Source organism: Aethalodelphis obliquidens, unplaced genomic scaffold (assembly GCF_003676395.1).
Source record: "Aethalodelphis obliquidens isolate GAN/ISIS:26980383/991018 unplaced genomic scaffold, ASM367639v1 scaffold41, whole genome shotgun sequence".
Classification (NCBI taxonomy): Eukaryota; Metazoa; Chordata; class Mammalia; order Artiodactyla; family Delphinidae; genus Aethalodelphis; species Aethalodelphis obliquidens.
In genome coordinates, this window is record NW_020837985.1 from 2580721 (window position 1) to 2600971 (window position 20251).

The 20251-nt window shown below is 43.9% G+C and overlaps 1 protein-coding gene across 1 annotated transcript in view; it reads left to right on the forward strand.

Moving 5' to 3' along the window:
* FER1L6 (fer-1 like family member 6) overlaps positions 1-20251 on the forward strand; it is a 126208-nt gene that overhangs the window by 79090 nt on the left and 26867 nt on the right. The window contains exons 21-31 of the mRNA XM_027132392.1: positions 2252-2362; positions 2626-2787; positions 3911-4091; positions 4500-4717; positions 6191-6313; positions 7547-7586; positions 8784-8896; positions 9921-10052; positions 11464-11589; positions 14257-14384; positions 18250-18420. Coding sequence (XP_026988193.1) covers positions 2252-2362; positions 2626-2787; positions 3911-4091; positions 4500-4717; positions 6191-6313; positions 7547-7586; positions 8784-8896; positions 9921-10052; positions 11464-11589; positions 14257-14384; positions 18250-18420 — 1505 coding nt within the window. The remainder of the gene's footprint in view (positions 1-2251; positions 2363-2625; positions 2788-3910; positions 4092-4499; positions 4718-6190; positions 6314-7546; positions 7587-8783; positions 8897-9920; positions 10053-11463; positions 11590-14256; positions 14385-18249; positions 18421-20251) is intronic.

The window sequence follows — 20251 nt, forward strand, 5'->3', positions numbered from 1 at the left end:
TTTTTTTTTTTTTTTTTTTGCGGTATGCGGGCCTCTCACTGTTGCGGTCTCTCCCGTTGCGGAGCACAGGCTCCGGACGCGCAGGCTCAGCGGCCATGGCTCACGGGCCCAGCCGCTCCACGTCATGTGGGATCCTCCCGGACCGGGGCACGAACCCGTGTTCCCTGCATCGGCAGGCGGACTCTCAACCACTGCGCCACCAGGGAAGCCCACGTATGGTACTTCTAAAAGCACATCCAGAGGCACCATCCCGTCCTGTGCCACCATCACAGCTGTTTTTGTGGCCTTACGTTTGGAGCCACAGGAGCAATTAGCTTTCTCAGGGAGGCGATGTTTTGCAGCCTGGATCGCTCACCTCCTCGCCGCCAGGCAGTGTTCACCTCACCTTTTCCCGGCTCCTTGATCTGGTTTGGTTCCTTCTGCGTCTTCATTATCTTGAGCCTACTTGGCATTCGCAGTGACTGCTGTCTTCTTTTTCTGGGCTTTCTTATAATTAACTGAACCACATCTGCCGACGCCAGCTAGAATATGTCTGTGAAAAAGGAACGGTGATATGTTTGTGCTTTACAGGTTTTGATGGGCAAATAGGCTTTTTCGAGCATACAGAGCTAATGTGTGTCAGCCAATAAACATTTATCAAGAACTCACTGGTTTTGGAGCATTACCTGAGAGTCTGAGAATAATGAAGTAAACAAAGCCTTCCTCTTGGCCAAGTCAGGCAAACTCCCCCAGCGAGGAAAACCTCCTGCTCCAAAGCAATGTTTAATAGAACATCTGGCTCCTGAGGGACTTGAAGGGTCAGCTGGCCCAATATCTGAGGTCCAGAGAGGGAAAGGGACGCATGCAGGGTCACACAGCAGAGCCTGGTTTCTGGGCTCAGTCCACTAGTTTCTGCACTAAGCCTCCAGAGAGGACACACTGTGTTCCAAGGACTGAAGATTAGGAGAATGGCCACAGTGGCCGGGACCAAATCAGGGGTGGCTTCTTGAAAGATGTACGTGTTGAGCCAGGTCTTGAAGGTAATGTGGGGTGGCCCACAAATGAGAAAGGCCCTTTCCTTAGGAGACTTTCTAAGTCCTTTGTGTGAGATTTCAATAAAGCATAGCAATTGTCCTCTTGCGGTTTTGTCAACTCCAAATGCACAGGAAATAACACCTTTTCCTGGAGGTCTGCCTTCAAAAGACTTCATTTTCTGTTTTACTGATTATGACTAGTCTCTATGTGATTAAATCAGTCTCTTGTAGTGCACAGTGGGAGGATAGTTAAGTCTCAGAGGTTTGGAATCTGATCAGAGACCCTTCTCTATTCTACGGCTGTAATTCCCCTGTCATTTCTTTTTTTTTGACTGAATATATATATACTTTAATGACAGAAAAAAATTAGATTTCAGCCATTTGTAAAATACTTGAATTTATCCTACATACTCAAAACATTCAACCATTACTTTACCACTCATAATTTTTCAGTTATTATTTAATGTCTATAGGTTTACTTATTTCCTATTTCTATAATATCTGCAAACATTTAGATACCAGAGATATTTTTTAAATGTTTAATCCTATATATTTACTGCTTATATTCTTTAATGAATAAATCATCTGCAAAGGTGTTACTAGAATTTTTTGCTTCCAATAATGTCAGATAACATTCAAAACACTTCAGAGGTTTAAAATCCTACAGAGTATATTTTTCTGACCACTCTGTAAATCACACAATACTTCTACAACAACACCATAAATTCAGAAATTAAGGAGACTACTTCTAAATTACCCACAAGGTAAAGAATAAGTATGAAGGATATTAGAAAATATTATGAATTGAAAACTTGCTTTTCCAAAATTTTAATATGAAGCTTTAAAATTAATTTATTGCTCTTTTTAAACTTTAGATAAGTGTTTATGTAATTAATTTTCAAGAAAAAATGAAAAGAATGAAATACAATGAGGTTATGAGGATCTATCTGTCTTTTTTTCCTCTCCTCTATACTGTGAGCTCGCTGAAAGCTTACGAAACTATTAATTTGTGACACGTTGTGAGTGCTCGCTAAATGTTGATTACCCTTGGGAACGAATGCATTTGTAAATTAAGAAATTATTCACTGTGACAAAATGCATCATCTTGATTTACATTTTAGGCTGGAAACATTCCTTTGGTTAAAACAGTGACAGTCTTTCCAATGAGGTCATTGTGTGGCAGCGTTCATTTTCCTTACCTCTCCCAATGTCTAACCAGCGCTTGATCTGTGTGGTAGGTCCCTGCGTCTGGGCTGCAAGGGCTCCCTCCCCTCGACCCACCCGATGTCACCCAGATCTACCCTGTTCCTGCCAGCATCCGGCCAGTGCTGAGTAAATACCAAGTGGAGGTATGGGGCCCGGAAGGACTGGGTTGTTCTTTGGGACTAAAGGGCACTGGTGCTTTGCAATCATGCCTGCACTGTGTCAGGGGACTTGAGGGGTGGGAAGGAGACGTGGCTGATCGGACGGAGCCACAGGGAGCTGCCCCATCCTTTCCTGGAAGAACATCCTGTGGTTCTCAGGCTGGCACAGCTGACGTTCCCACACCTGAGCCACACCTGCTGGCGCCTCCCTGGGCCTTTGTGTGGCAGCCCTGCCATCCTCTCTTCAGGTTCTCTTCTGGGGAGTCCGGGAAATGAAGAAGGTGCAGCTCCTCTCGGTGGATCGTCCCCAGGTCCTCATCGAGTGTGGCGGGCATGGAGTCAAGTCCTGTGTGATCCAGAGCTACCAGAACAACCCAAACTTCAGCGTCCAGGCAGATGCTTTCGAAGTGGTGCGGGTCTCTCCCCTCCCCTGCCCCACCCGCTCATTCCCTTCATCTCCATAGATGCGACCCACTCCTTCCTGAACCTGACTTGGGGAGATGTTTCAGAGTTTCAGGTGCCCCACTACTCACAAGAAAGAACAGTTTAATTCAGTAAAAAGCCAGAATTGCAGAATGGGATAAAACAGACTTTTGTTGTTGTTTTGTTTTTAAAGGTTCTGGGTGTAGATCGTATAGTAAATTAAAGAAGGTGACAGTGGTTCCCAAAGTGCGGCCCCCAGTTTATCAGCATCACCTGGGAACTTATTATAAATGCAGAGTCTCAGGCCCTGCCCCAGAACTACTGAACCAGAGACTGTTGGGACTGGGGGATAGGGCCCAGACACCTCTGGTTTGACAAGCCCTGCAGGTGACTCTGATACACACTGGAGTTTGGGAACCACTGGCCTGGAAGACACTGTCATGGAACTTACTACAATGGTTAGAGTTTTAAAAAATTATTTGTACATAGCGTGTCAAAAGCAATGTTTGACACCTGTGCTTTTGTTTATTTCTGTGCTCTGATTTGGAACCAACTGTGAAGTCAAAGTTTGCTTTGTCTAACCCAGTCAGTTCCAATGGACACAGATTCTGAATCAAGAAGGACTAGAATTAAAGAATGTGTACTGTGTTTGCAAACCTTCCAAATCAGACTTTGTTGAGCCTCGGGGTCCACCAGGGTAAAGAAATGGATGGGGCACTGGCCCCTCACACTCAGCTCCATCTTAAATGGCTCAATTCTCATCTGCTTTATATCTTGGGTCTGGATTAATGTTCATCTGAGATGAAAGTTCGGATAAATACAGTAATGACAAAGTAAGAGGATTGAAGCCTACTGCCATGGAGAACTTGGGAGTGTGTGATTTTTGCAGTTTATACCTGGGGTGAATCGTTAGTACCATCCCTCATATGTTGGGTAATGACTCCCTGGCTTGAGAAGGCATTGCTCCAGACTCTGGCAAGCTGCAGGGGTGACCTGTAGGGAAAGGACAGGCAGGGACAGAGGAAGGATGGGTACCTGGCTCGCTTTGGTCCTACACCCAGACAGGTCAGCCCAGGCAGTGCCCCACTTCACCCCAGCCTCTCCCTGCAGGAGCTGCCTGAGAATGAGCTGCTGCACCCACCCCTGAGCATCTGCGTGGTGGACTGGAGAGCCTTTGGGAGGAGCACCCTCGTGGGCACCTACACCATCAACTGCTTGAAACAGTTTTTGTGTAAATCCAGGGAGCCCCTTGCCCTCACCTCACAGGTGGATGGAGCCCAAGTTGTGCAAGGTAGGAAGCTCCGTCTAGATTCTAGCGCTGTGGGCTACAAAACCGTGGTGCCTGCAGGATCTTTCTGAAGAATTTCCTGCGGTCCCCTCTACTTCTTTTATTTTTTATTTTTGGCTGCGTTGGGTCTTTGTTGCTGTGCGGGGCTGTTCTCTAGTTGCGGCGAGTGGGGGCTACTCTTCATTGTGGTGCGCGGGCTTCTCATTGCGGTGGCTTCTCTTGTTGCGGAGCACGGGCTGTAGGTGCGTGGGCTTTAGGAGTTGTGGCGCACCGTCTTAGTTGCTCCATGGCATGTGGGATCTTCCTGGACCAGAGCTCGAACCCATGTCCCCTGCATTGGCAGGCAGATTCTTAACCACTGTGCCACCAGGGAAGTCCTGACCCAATGTACTTTCATTTTGGCTATTTCAGATTCATTAATTTCCACTGAGCCTTCTGAGACCCCCAGCTCTGCTCAGCAGCTCCCAACAGATCAAATCTTTGTGGATATTGGGCCGCCTCCCACAGTGGTACCTGACTTGGCCCAGGTTCAGGCAGCCAGCCTGGTGGATATCCCTGACCCATCCCCGATGCTGGAGACGGAACACAAACCTGCAGCCCAGGAGCCACCAAAAGACAGAAAAGCTAAGGTCGGAATGTCATCCCTCTTCATATTCACAAGGCACATTAGAGTTTGCTCAGAGGTTTTAGACACTAATCCTCCCACCTACTAGCTGTGTGACCACGGCAAGCAACTTCACATTTCTGAGCATTAGTTTCTTCATCTGTAAAACGGGGACACCAATACCCACTTCACAGCATTGTCATAGAATCAGATAAGTCAGTGTATGTGAAATTAAAGTGCTGGTCAAATGTGACAGCAGTATTTAATTGAACAGAAACTCTTAATTCATTAGCTTGGAAAAACAATGGTTTCCTCATCAAGGCTTATTCCACAAATATTTTGAACCTACTTTGTACAACGTCACGTGGGACCAAAAAGATGCGTCTTCTGGTCTAAATAAAAGTGAGACTTATCCTCAGTTAGCTGAGATTCTGGGAGGGGAGACGGATAAGTACACAAGACCATAAAATGGGGACATGAGTAATCTTCTAAGTCATAGTTTTAAGGGCAAAATCCTGGTGTATCTAGCAACTGACTTAAAGAAGAAAGCAGGTTTAAGAAAGTCCTAAGAGATGACCTGCCCAGCAAATTATAAAAGCTGAAATAAAAGGCACAGTATGGTAGATGAATGGCTATTTTCTCAGGCTCTTCCCATCTCATCCAGGCTCAGCGTGACTCTCTGACAGCCCATGGGGTTCTCTCCATCCCACCAGCATTGTACCTGCCACTTTATGTTGCAAATTTCAGTTTGTTTGTTGCCACCATAAAACTGTGGGCTTCACCAGGTCATAGATGATTTTTAAAAATATCTCTGTATCCCCTGCACTTGTTAGAGTGGCTGGCACATTGTAGATACCTGAGAGATGTCTGAGAGCAAATGGATGATAAGTACACGATAAATTTGGCATGACACAACTTTCTCCCCAAATGCTTCCCTTCTGCCACGTATGCATCACACTGCTTCTCCTATCCCCCCATCACTTATGTTGTAGGTGTCATTTATTTGCATCTGTTCAAATCAGAAGTGATGCTAAAGGGGGATTGTCTACCTATGTCACTTAATCCTCATGACAGTGAAGTGAGCAGGTATTATTGTTCCTAGTTGAGGAAACTGAGAATCATAAAATCATAAACGTTTATATTATGTTTAGAAGCTAATTCCTTTTCTACTATATCACATTGTATCATGTAGCCTGCTTGTCTCCTGCACTGAATTCGAAGCTTCCCAAAAGTAGGGATGATGTCTACCCCTTACATCCCCAATGTCAACCACAAAATCTCATACCTGCTTGATAAATGTCAAATAAACTCATTAATGGATGACAGATTATTAAACTTTTATTGATTTAAGAGGGACAGAGAGCTGCAATCACAAAACCTGCTGACACCTCCATCCACTTCCCCGAGGGTACCTACATGTCCTCTTCCTTAGTAAACCACTTAGCCACCAGCATGCAGATCCTTGACACCTAACAATCCATCCTTCATCCCTTGCCAGGATGCCAGGAGACCTTCTCGGAAGTCGACTAAAAGGAGAAAGAGGACCATAGCGGATGAATCTGCTGAAAACGTCATTGACTGGTGGTCGAAATATTATACCTCCCTGAAGAAAGCACAGAAGGTAGACTCTCTCCTGGCTGTGACAGTCAAGGCTTCGATAAGAGCACAGCACCATTTAGCACTCTCCCCCACCTCAAATCCTGCATTGTCCCCTCTTTTAAATTCCGCTATAGGTAGGCCCTACTTGGGTGTGGTTCTGTTAACTGCTGAAGGGTTCAAAGCCTGAAAGGACCAAGGGTCCAGTACTGCCAAATCCTCACTGTCTGGCTGGAGCTGGCCCTAGGACACAGGCTCTGCTGTAAATGCTGGCAGGATGTGCAGTCTATCATGGCATCCAGGGAATCTGCCCACCTCAGGGAGGTCTAGCCAAGAGAAATGGGTCTCTGGACATGTGGGCATCAGCGAAGGGGGCTTCAGGTTCACCTGGAGATTCCAGGTCAAAGGGCTCCAGGTCTCCAGCAGATTTCTAAGTTCATATGGGAAATTATCAAAGTAAAGGCAGAGGTCTTGGCCTTAGCAAATGGGAATAATCAGCAGGGTCTCATGCACATGGAATAAGAAAGGGATTGAGTTATAAAGCCAGAGAGCCAGTGGGGAGTGGGTCTGGAGACACAGGCAAAGGCTCAGTGGCCGAATCTGGTAAGAGTTCTCATCCCTGAGTAAAAATGGGAAGGAAAGTTGTTCAGATGCTATCATCATATTTTATTGAGTAGCAACTCTTCTGATTCTTTATTTGGAAAGACCATAATTTCTTCATCAAGGACTATCCGCGAATATTGACATATAGTTAAATAAATAAACTAAGTGTTAATCCCTGCTTCCAAACGCCCTCGTTTTACTCCAATGGACACTACCACTTCTGGTGAGTGTTCAGCCCTTTCCTCTCGCTCTGCTAACCTCCCCAGTCCCAGGACAAACCCAACAACCCAACATGCCAGCCCATAAAACTCATAGTTGCAGATTGAGGTGATGCTCCAGGGATGTGGAAGAACAGTGGGGAGAGGGGTTGCTTTCCCAGCAGCTGAGAGGAGGCTGCACACAGAGGACGAGGACGGCCACAGTTTGGTGGCACTGGTTTTGGAGGTGTGGGCGCCTCTTCTTTAGGGCAGGGCATCTCCCTGCACTTAAGTCCTAGGTCTTTACAGTGAGGCTTCATCTGGGGGCTACTGAGGACTGTTTGCGTATTCTTTTAAAATGCAGAGGGCTGAGATAATTGAATGAGAAATGTTAGCAGTCAGGGTTAATAAGTGAGACAAGACAGTGTCCATCATCTCGTCTCCCTCTTTTCTCAAAGGAAAAGGAGAGCAATTCCAAGGAGCAAACAGGCAACACAGGTAAGTGGCTGTTCTGGGGACATTTGAACATGCATTAAGGCCATGTGAGTGAGCAAATGTTAAAATGGGAGCCATGGGCGCAACACTGGAGCCCAAAGCCCTCATTTCCCTAGTGAGGAAATAATCCCAGGAAGATGACGACACTTGAAAGAGGTCACATAGCTGATTTGAGCTGGATGGAGACCAGATCCCAGGTCTCCTGAGTTCAGTTGAGTGCTGAAATCGACCCTTTGGCTCAAGTCCCTATGTTGACAGTCTTAATGCAGAAACAGCAGAGTAAAACTAGGAGCAAGCTGGGACGACAGGCCAAAGCCAGCACAATAAACTTTAACACAGGTGACCTGGATTTAGCTTCCAAAACTCAGTTGACAAGGTTTGGGTAGATCTGGTTTGGCAGAAGCTCAAATGAAGAGCCCTGGGATTTGAGATGACCACAAACTTGATGTAAACCAACGGTAAGTCTTGGCCTAAAAACAACAGTAACACCAAGTGCTGTTTCAGGTGGCACAAAAAGTGAGAAAACCAGAGCCAAGCTCAGTTCCTCAGGCCACTCCTACTAGCATATTTAATTCTAAGACCAACCCCATGACATAAGCAATCGTATCTTGATTTGCAGATAGTAAAACAGAAGTACAAAGAGGCTGAGTAACTTGCCCAGGTTTATGCAGCTAGAAAATAGTGGAGCTTGGGTGATTTTTCTCCAGCATCTGCTCCTAAAAAATTACTGAATAATCTAAGTACGTTTGTGACATTGTGTTAGACCCTTAGCATATTTGAGCATGAGGTTGTTGAACTAGATGATTCTCAAGTTCCTAAACAGATCTGAGAGGGAATGTATCTAAAGCTTTGGTGTCACTCCATCCTGGGTCTGTTCTTTGCTAGCTGGGTGACTGGGCAAATTACTTACCCTCTCCGTGCCTAGCTTAGTGAATTCTTGCATATGGCAAGGAAGGCCAACACATTGCCAGCCCCAGGGCATCCACTGACACTGCACTGCTGCATAAGCGGTATCTCCTCTGCTCCTTCAGTGCACGGTCTGCAGGGCTATGTGCAGAAATCCTACAGTGAAATGTTACTATTTCTTTCTTAAAAGAAGGGTCATGACACATGCCAGAGCAAAGGGAAAGAGGGAGCATGACTTTGTTTTCTCATCTCAACAGCGTAAGAAGTCTAACCATTTTCACTAAATGTTCACAGAGGCAAAACCAGACGAGGTAGTGGTAAATATAGATGGCCCGAAGAAGAAGAAAGACAAAATACTCAAGAAGAAACTCAAAGAAAAAGAAATCCCCAACCTGGCTGTCTTGCAGGTGTGTGGACACAGCCATCTTGGCCATGGTTAGGGTGGGAAACTCAGGAGGTGGGCGTTCTTTTAGTGCTTCAGTCAACTCCAGAATACCTTTGTCTGAATAACTTACTTTGTCTTTGTTATAATCATTGATGCAGAGTAACAAACTAACAAGCATGCAAGCCAAGACAGTGGAGCTTGCTAGTTTTCTATTCTCTACATCCTCCTATTGAGAAGGGGCATAGCTTCACTTGGTTAGCCTGGATGCAACAATGTAACTTACAGTGTGTGAGTTCCCCTGGGTTCACCTCTCCGGGCTTGACATCATCATGCAGATATGTACAGACTCGACATAGCAGGAGTTTTAACTCTTACAAAAGTCAGCTTCCTCAGACCAGTCCTAACATTAGCCAGAGGCTATTAGCTAGAGGCATATTGATGGATATGAAAATTGGCATTATGAAAATTATGTACCTAGGTAATGAATTTAGGTAAGTAATTTTGATGGGAAATTTGAATAAGTGATTTAATTATATTACTCAATCAAAAACTCAATCCAATTTTCCATTTCTAAAATACATATGTAATTTTCTGCTTGGAAAATTCATGACTACATGCATTATAATAAAAACAAATATTCCATCACTTTATATGTGTTAAGAATGAAATGTTCAATGAATATTTTTTAATTTGAATGTCCTCAAAATATTGTAGTCTGTATCCAAAAATCAATGACATCAATTAGCTATAAAAAGCTTTGTCACATTTATACTTATATATTATATTTAAAATATTGTTGGTTTAGCTATACTTCTTGGAATTTCAAAGTTTATCAAAAACGTTTTATAAATTTCAGAGTGGTACTTAGTTCTAGGAATGCCAAGTCAATCATATTCCTTATTTTGCTGAAGATAAATTAACAGCGCCTCTTAGATTTTTCCAAGGGGCATATACGAAGGCTGGTTTTGGAGAATCTTGGCAGTTTTCATTAAATCAATCCTGGGCTTTCCTTCCTCTGAGCACACTCTTCTCCCTTTTCCCTAAAGATATACAATGGGGATCTGGAGAGTGAATTCAACAATTTTGAAGACTGGGTGAAAACCTTTGAGCTGCTCAGAGGCAAGTCTACGGAGGATGACCATGGCCTTGACAGAGACCGAGTCATAGGAAAGTTTAAGGCAGGTTCCAAGGTTAACCCTTTTATCTGGCTCTCCTGTCCATAAATGTCGGATATGACTCAATTCTGTTGGACTGTGGTGTGCGATGTCTGTAAGGAAAATCCTTAATCTCTCTGCAGGCCCCTCCCTCTCTAGAACCCCACAAGACCTAGCCCCAGTCTTTCCAGGTATTTGATTTGTGGCCAGTAAAGTGGATCGGAGCTCAGTCTGTGGAATATGAGGAGGCAGAATCTTTGCCTAAAGGGATCACTTAATTTTACTCTGCTTTTCCCACCCCCTGACCTACCAAACATATGATTTATACAAGCCTATCAGCTGAATGATTAAATTAATCAAACAACACAAACCCTTCATCTGGCAGACTTACGGTGTCAGCACCACAAAGCAGTAGCTGACACTCACTATGAACTTACTGCACACCTGGGCCCTTTATATGAAGGTGATGTGTTGGAAATCGCGTGGGCATTGCAGCTTGCCAGTCTGGGTTTAAATCCTCATTTAGGATTTAAATCCTAACTAGCTTGTGATCTTGAGCAGTACTTGACCTCCCTGAGCCTCGGTTGCGGCATCTGAAAATAGAAATACTGAAGCCAAGATTGAATGAGATAATGGGAGGAGACACTAGCTCAGCACCCTGCATGTAAAAGGCACTCAGGATTCCATCTGATGCTCCTATTCGTTTCTCACGTAACAGCCCCGTGAGGAGGGTGGTACTGTACCAACACTGATTCACTGATGTACCATGAAGAAGCACAGATGCAGGAGGGTTATGTGAATGGCCTGAGGACATCCAGGGGACAAGAGTAGCACCACCCCAGGTCCTGTTGGGTCCCAGGCTGTGCTCCTTTTCCCAGCGCTATGCCCTAGACATTTTTTTTTTTAATTTTAAAAAACCCTCTTTATTTTGAATAGTTCAGATTCACAGAAAGTTGCAAAGATGGTAGACAGAGGTCTAGTGGACCCTTCACCCAGTTTCCTCCATTGTTTACATCTTATGTAAATATCAAAACCAGGATATCCACATTGATAGAGTGTGTATATAGTTTTATGTAATTTTTATCACATATGTAGATTTGTGTAACCACTACCACAAACAAGATACAGTGCTATTCCGTCACCACAAAGATCTCCATCATGCTACCCCTTTATAATTATGCCCTGCTTGTGACTGTCTCTATCTTCTGGCAATCACTGACTTATCCTCTATCTTTATAATTTTGTAATTGCAAGAAAGTTATATAAATGGAACCCTCCAGTATGAGACTTTTGAGATTGGCTCTTTTCACTTATATAATGTCCTTGAGATCCATCCAAGTTGTTGCGTGTATCAATAATTTATTCCTCTACATGGTTGGTTTTCAGCGGGGCATATGACTATCTCGTTTCAACGGGTAGTGCTTTGTGGTTCCAGGGCTCCTTCTGCATCTACAAAAGCCCCGAGGATTCCGGCATCAAGGACAGCAAGCAGCTGAGAATCCAGCAAGGGATTCCATCCAACCACCCCATCAAAGTCCTGATCAGGGTGTACATTGTTGCGGTGAGGCATCCTTGTTTACTCTGAGGGGTTGTCTTAATCTAGAGCTGCCATAACAAAATACCGTAGACTGGGTGACATAAACAACAGATACTCATTTTCTCCAGTTCTGGAGGCTGAAAGTGCATGATCAAGGTACCATCAGAGTTGGTTTCTGGTGAGACCTTTTTGCCTGGCTTATAGATGGCCACCTTCTTGCTGTGTCCTCAAATGGCCTTTCCTGTGTGTGTGTGTGTGTGTGTGTGTGTGTGTGTGTGTGTGTGTGTGTGTGAGAGAGAGAGAGAGAGAGAGAGAGAGAGAGAGAGAGAGAAGAGGAAATCTGTTGTCTCTTTCTCTTCTTGTAAGACCACCAGTTCTATCGGATTAGGACACCGCCCTTATGACATCATTTAACCTTAATTAGCTCCCTAAAGGCCCTATCTCCAAATACAGTCACATTAGGGGTTAGGGCTTTGACATAGGCATTTTGAGAAAACACAATTCAGTCCATAACAGAGGGTATGATGTTTGGTTGGTAACATGGACCTTTGCTGGCTTTTCACTGAGCGAAAATATTTCCCAGGCTGAGAGGACTGCTCTGTGTAGCTTTATTTGCTCTCTGTGGTTGCCTGCTAGCTGGGCAGGAAACCAAGTAGCACTGAAGCAGGAAGCTCACAGGCAAGACAGTGGGAAGAACCAGGGCAGAACAGGGCAGCTGCCACTGTGCAATCCTCCCCCGCCTCCGGGGCTATGCCTCTGTTCTGCTGCAGTCAGAAATTTCATTTCCAGTGTATTTCCAAGAAAAATATTATCTGCCCTAGGCTTCCTCCTTTCTGATAATGAGAGCACTAAACACTAATTGTGAAACTTTTGGTCTGATTGCCAGGAAGCTTGGGGCCAAATTTGGTGCTCAATCAAAGCAACTGTGTACTAGACATTTATGGTTCATGTATTTGTTTTCATCTCCTGACCTTGGAGTTGATTTTCATAATCTTACTTGATTGTAGTCATTATATTTTACATTAATTCTTTGCTTAAATTGCCTAAAATCGTTTTTAGAAACCGAAATGAAACATAAAACAAAGACGAATTATTCTTTAATGCCAGGGGACAACTGAACATCCCCTTTCCATCATGCAGTTCTCATGTTTCCTTTGTTATTAGCAGCAACGTCATCATGGCCATGACCACCATGTGCCAGGCATGTTCTAATCACTAAGGATATCGTGACGGAATAAAACATAGTGCCTGCCCTAGAGGAAGTCACAGTCTAGTTGGAAAGATGAGAAGTAACTTGTAAAGTTATCCAATAAAGGATAAAGGATCCAATAAAGGATACTACAAGTATCCAATAAAGGATACTTGTAGTATCCTTTATTTATTCATTCAACAAATATTGGGAAGACCCTGTCTTAAGTCCTGGAGTTAATATAATGAACAAGACAGACAGTATCCTTGCTCTCATGAAAATTATAACTAATTGGGGGTGGTGTGGGCATTAGGAGGGTATGAAAATAAACAACAGACAGATAAATAAGCAAGATGAATGTCAGAGATAACTGCTAAATAAAGAATTAAAATTGGGGGATGTAATCAACTATACTTCAGTAAAAAAGAAAAATTGGGCAATATGGTGACGAGAGTAAATGGGGAAGGGACAATTTTGGATGGAAACCAGGATCTTGACCACTAGACCATGGGGCCAGCAGGGGAGGGACAATTTTGGATGGAGTTTCTCCCTAAGTAATTGACATATAGGTTGTTCACAATTTTTAGCTATTAAACGTTCTAATGAACAACCTTGAAAATATAGCTTTGTGTGCTTATACCCTCCTGTCTGTAAGACAGAGTCCTAAAAATGCAATTGTTTCTTATCCAGCTCTCATCTCTGCAGTTTCTCCATCTTCTCCATGTCCTTCCTCACCAGCTCCCTACCCTGGTCCTCCCTGACGGAAACAGATCATTACTCAGCTGACCAGCGCTAAATGCAAGACTGATGGGGTCATGGATTCAGAGTCCACTACTTCTGGGAGGAGGCTTTAAGTCTATCCCATAATTTTACCTATTAATCTCAGAGAGATGACATGTTTTGCCCGAGATCACATGACTACCTAGAACTGGAACTCAAATTCATGCCGTCTGCTTCCTGGTCCAGCAGATTCCTCATTACTCTGTGCCAAGGGCTGCTTTCCACTGGGGAGACAACTCCAGAGAAAGTAGAACTTGGGCAAAGCTGATAACTTTTAACAGCAGAGTAGAGAGGCTAAAACAGTGGTTCTTAACTTTATAGCTGCACACTAGAATCCTCTAGGGAGCTTCTAAAGATCCCCAGGGCCAGGGCCTGTTTAATCAGAACGTCTGGGAATAGACCTCAGGCATCAGTATTTTTTTTTTTTTTTTTTTCGGTACGTGGGCCTCTCACTGTCGCGGCCTCTCCCGCCGCGGAGCAACAGGCACCGGACGCGCAGGCTCAGCGGCCATAGCCCACGGGCCCAGCCGCTCCGCGGCACGCGGGATCCTCCCGGACCGGGGCACGAACCCACGTCCCCTGCATCGGCAGGCGGACCCCCAACCACTGCGCCACCAGGGAAGCCCCCAGGCATCAGTATTTTTTAAAACTCCCAGGGGATCCCGGTGCCAGCCAGTGTTGAGAACCACTGGACCAAAGGGATTTTTTTTTCTCTTCTCCAGGCATTTAATCTTAGTCCAGCTGATCCAGATGGCAAATCGGATCCCTACATTGTGGTCAAGCTTGGCAAAACTGAAATCAAAGACCGGGACAAATACATCCCTAAACAACTGAACCCGGTATTTGGAAGGTCAGTGGCCACCTGGGTCTCATTGCATTGTCCGCTCTGCATTTGTTCTTATGGTGCTTCTGTAGGGTGTTTGGTGTGGATACGTGTGTGGGTCTGAGTAAACAGTGCAGGAGATTAAATGCCGACTCCTGCCCGGGATAACAGCCAATCAAGCCTCTCTTCATGGAGAAGGGCTGAATTCTTTCCTTGGTCCCCTCAGCAGCTTGGTTCTGCATGGTCTTCATGGCCATGGTTTTCCAATAATGATTTTCCCAGATCTCAAATTTAAGACACCACTTGAACAGTCATCAGATTCAGCCTCCTGCCTTGGAGAGAGTTCCTTTTTACAAACAAGATAACCAAGGCCCAGAGAGGTTTAGAAACTTGTTCAAGTTCACACAGCTCATAAGTAGAAGAGAAGGGGCCAGATGTTTGGTCTTTTGTCTTCTACCAAAGAGATTTTTCCATCATATCATCTTGCAGTTCATTTGAGGTGACCCCTGCGGTCAAAAAGTGGAACTGCACCCCCCACCTGTGTTTTGTTTTCCTGCAAAGTGTTTACAATGCATCGCACTTGTGTTATGTTTAGGTGAACCAGGCATTCTCCAGTTCACAGCAACCCTACCACCCCATTTATCTTCTAAAAGGGTATGTCATACATTTATGTTCCCTGCTTGGGTTTGTGCTCTCGACTGCCAATAACTCTGGAGTCAAGCAGACCTGGGTTTCACTCTGCCACATACAGGCTGAGTACCTTTATGCAGACAGCTTAACCTCTCTGGTCCTAGTTTTTCTCATCTGTAAAACAACAGCAGTGATACTTGACTCTCAGACGCCTTTAGAAGATTAAATATGACAAGCACCTAGCATGTTGTCTATGATAGTGCATAGTAGATACTCAAAGCTCATTAGCTTCCTTCTGCTCTCCCCTGAAAATCATTTTAGCAATGCACACATCTTACGTGTATTTAATGTCTTTTCTTCCGGAGTGACAAGGAGCCTGGGATGAAATCTTTATCCACCTCATTTAGATTCATTTACACATTTGTGATCGCTTTGGACCCTCTGACATTTGATCAGCACCAGCTTCTTACATTTCATTGCTCCCAAGGAAATAAGGCAATAAACCATCTTGCCTGTTCAGATGAAAGAGAATGATTTAAAAGACACGCTGGGGAAACTTACCCTTGCTTCCCCGAGCGGGAGTTGACCTTTATCATTACCTGCTGTTTACGTAACCAGCACTTCATTTTGTCAAGTGCTTTGCAGTCACGTTTTATGAGCTGCTCTCACCACAGTGCCATGAATTAGACTGGCTTTATAGCCTCCGTTTATGGCTGTGGTAAGCAAAAGAAGAGGGTGATGGAATAGTCCCTCCTGCCTCTGGCACTTCAGAGCCTCTTCCAGAAGCCCACCTGGTGTGGATACTTTGTTGGATGTATATTTAATTGTTACTCAGGGACAGACATTGTTGGCTCAATCTGTGTTCCAGCAGGGAGAGTGGAGGGCTCTCATCCCCGACCTGGGGCCTGGGGAACTCCTCTTTGAGACCTCCCCATAGGAGGATATCACAGGCTCCACCCCTGATGCCCTGGGCCCTGGTCTGCTTTACTTTTCTTCATAACCTGTGACATGAATTGGTGTGTTTATGTCTGTCTCCCATCTCCCCGCTAGAATGTAAGCTCCATTCGTGCAGGGACTTGGTCTAGTCTGTTCAATGCTGCATCCCCAGCACCTAGGACAGGGTGTGGCACAGAGCAGATGCTCTTTAAATATTTGTAGGATGAGCAAATGAACAAACAGATTGACAAACTACCCTTCAGTCAGTTTTCAGTGGGATTTCATGGGACCCCATCATCCTGAGGGGCTACATGTCTGAAGAGTTGGTCAGAGTTGGTCGTTCCTCATGTTCTTAATAACCACAGTGCCTGGCACATAATGGATATCTCATAAATGTCAGATGAACAAGTGAATCAATAAGAGAATGAATGAATGAATGGGCAAAGAAACAGTGAGACATCTTTGCTCTGAAGCTTTCGGTACTGAATGTTTCTACAAGGCTCAGTTTTCACCCATTTCAGGATGCATTCTCTTTTCTCACACCAGTGCTGTTTCTAGGGATCCTATCTCAATGACACACACACGTTGGTATAAGCCTAGTTTATCCCCGAATGACTGGAAGTCCAACCATGGTGAGCTGTTTTTGGTAGTTTTTCTAAGGCAGCGCTAATGAAAATTCAGGAGAGGTGAACCTGTGAGCACATAGCACACAACTCTGGGAGATGGACCAGAACAGTTGAGCCCTCTGTCCTCTGTCATGGTTGCCGGGGGCAGTTAAGCACTTAATAAATCCTTCCTTGGTGGCAGCAGCTTGGTGATGGCCAAGCTCAGAGGTGGCTGGGGGCTTTCTTGTGAGATGCCTCTAGAATATCAGTTACAGTTTCAAATCCAAATCTTGGAGCCCCAGAGAGGCAATACTGCGTCTTCAGGTGGAAGAAACGAATTTCTTTTTTGCATAGCTGTATCCCTGGCCTGCAAGAACTGCCAGCCTCAGTCAGTTACAGGCACTGGAGCTGTCCAGCATCTCTGCTTCTTTCTCTCTGAGGAGGGCTAATTGGCTCCAGGCTGTGCTGTGATTGCTGTCCCTAGCAACCTGGAGAGTGAGAGTGGACCTGACCGTGACGGCAGCAGCCCAGACAGGCCTGAGGACAGGCAGAGAAATAATGGGTCCTCTATTCTCCCCTCCTCTGCGCATCCTCTCTGTCCCTTGTTCCCAGACCAGCCTCCCCACCTTGTCCCAGGGCAGAGACAGGAACAACTGGAGAAACACTGGTGTATCCTTGATTTTGTTTTCAAGAACACATTTCCCTAAAATGCAGGCTTTCACTCCCAATTTAATTCTTAGTTATCTTCTCTAACGCTCAGTAGCACGGATAATGCATTGTCACAGGAAATCCGACAGCATTGCTATTCCTTTCAACACTGACTGGGGTGAGATTGTGGAAAGAGAACGGTACCAGGAGTTAGGAAACTGGTACTTATCCCAGTTTGACCTGATTTAGGATCCTGGGCAAGTCCCTTGTGTTCTCTGGATTTCAGTTTCCTTATCTGTAAAATGAAGCGATTGGATATGGTGATTTCTGAGATCCCTTATAGTTCAAGGAGACATTTATCGTGTCTACTCTCTGCAGGTGAAGTGCAGCCTCCAGTAATGTGGAGATGAAGAGGTCTCTGTTCTCAAGGGGCTCAGAATAATCTTGTAGAGACAGCATTCCAGTCCTGCAAGTCTATGTTCTAATGATTTTCCATTGTCAATAGGATTTTCATTTCAAATAATCCCAGCTGGTATTCCCTGATGAAGCAACAATGGAGGAGAAAGGGAATGGTAAATTATTGGGTACCAGGTTGAATGCCTGGAAGTAAAATCTGTGTTTATACAAACACTATCACATTTAACCACTCTGCTATATTATAAAGAAGACATATTTATCCCCATTTACACATAAAGAGGCTGAGAGGGATGAAATAACTTTCCCGATGTATTACAACCGGGCAGTGGCTGATTCAAAATCCAGATTAGAAATCAGTCCTGTTTGAGACCAAAATCTAAGACTTTCCTCTCCCTCTTGCTGTCACCCTAGTTGAAGACTACAAGGCATGGTCCATAAAAGAGGAGATGATTGGCTACTGGAAAACTGACAAAAGAGTTGGAAATTGGTTGCATCTCAATGAAAAATTAAACCACATAAACACCCATTAAGTAGTAACTGGTTTGTTGAGTGTTTAGTGAGTTCATATGGACTGTAGGTGGGCTAAAAGTGAAGCAGGGAAAAGTTCTCTGTATCACCAAATGCTGTTGATTCCTAAACCTCTGCTTGGATGGCAGGTCATTTGAGATCCAGGCCACATTCCCAAAGGAGTCCTTGCTCTCTGTGCTGATCTATGACCATGACATGATCGGGATGGATGACCTCATTGGTGAGACAAGGATTGACCTGGAGAACCGCTTCTACAGCAAACACCGAGCCATCTGTGGCTTGCAGAATCAATATGAGATGTAAGTTATTCCTCCCATGGAGACACTGTTGGTGTTCTGAGGCTGCAGCGCATGTGCTGGGAAGGCCAGCCAAGGCCCAGATTTAATATCTCAGATGTGCTCCATGTCAGCAGGGCTAGTTTGGGGAAACTGCTCACTGCACTTGAGGGTACTTGGGGCTGGGGAAGCAAAACTGATTTAGAACCCAGGGCAGGTTCTTCAAGAGTCAAGAGCTGAATTGTATTTGTTCATTCGATCAGCTGGGCCTGGTGGACAGAGTTCCCAGTGGGGAATGATGCTAGAAGAATGACTAATATAATACAAATGCCAATATCCTAGTTAATTACAACAAACACTCAGGAGTGCTTACAATATACCATGCACTTTACATGGAGTATCTCGTTCAATTCTCTCAAAACCCATTAAGGTGTTATCCCCACCTTACACAGGTGGGAAAAGTGGGTCCAGCTCTCACTCTTTACAAAGATTTTTGAATTCTGATTAATTTAAAAATATAAATTATCTGCTTTATTTTTACTTTTATTAAGCCTTTTAAAATAACATTTATTTCTTAAAAGCTAACCTGTGCATAATAGGAAACCAAAAACACAAGAAGCAAAAAACAAAGTCATCCATAATCACCAGCAGTTTACCATTTGATATGTCCTTCTAGGTCTTGTTTTTGTACCTACACGACTAAGCGTCCATTTTTATGTAATTAAGATCATACAGTTATGTATCATGCTTTTTCACACACCACGAATATTTACTATTTCAAAGTCCCAAAGCTATGAGTATTTTAATAACCAAGAATACACTACACCAACTCAATCTGGAAGGAAAAAATGTAATCCTGCCTTTCTTGGTGACAAAAATTTCATAAAAGACGAAAATAGCAGTAGGCCTCTAAATAAAGATATTGGCTGAGTTACGATCAAAATACTACATTCCCTTAATGTTCAATTTGAAATGAGACATAGAGCAACAGAGACCAGCTTTATTTTTTAAAGTATGATATATTTAATATCTTAAGAAGAAAACTCTTACAAATATCAGCTAGGAAAATATAAAAGCATGCATTAGATTTCCATGGTATAATTTTAGAAATATTTCTTCTGAATATAAAGTAATATATAGTCCTTGCAGAAAATTTAGGACATACGGAAAGTACAAAATGATGCGCAAGATATTTTATCCAGAGATGAAATTTACATTAAAAAATGTGTATGTATTTCCTTTTAGTATTTTTTTCTATTCTATTTCCCCCAAAGTTGGACTCACACTGTCCATGCAATTTTGTAAGCTTCTTGTTGGACTTATACCCTTATAAGCATTTTATGATGTCATTAAATATTCTTCAAAGTCATTATTTTAATAGTGGTGTTCCATTATATAAATTTACTATCAAATGATATAACCAATTTCCCTTCCTGAATTTCAGGGCATTTATATTTTTCTTTCTTATTCCATTAGAAATATTGCTGCCATGCACATTCCCATACAAAAGCCATTGCAAACCTTTCTGATAATTCATTCAGTGTTCATCTATAGATATGGATTTATTCCATTAAAAGGAATGCACACTTTAAAGACTTTTAATATATATGTCCAAATGGCTCTCCAGAAGGGTTGGACCAATTTACACTCTCATTAACACAGTCTGAGCATCTATTTCCTCCATGGCATGATTTTTCAGACAAGTCTCTACTGCTGGCCTGTTCTTCTCTGAGCCTAGAAGGCCGGTTCAGTTTTGGGACTGTAGTGAATTTATAAGCCTCCTGGTGTATTTACATCATTCTCAAGTACCTGAGAGGGTACCATGCAGAGAATGATTAGCTGTGCTCACTCTGAA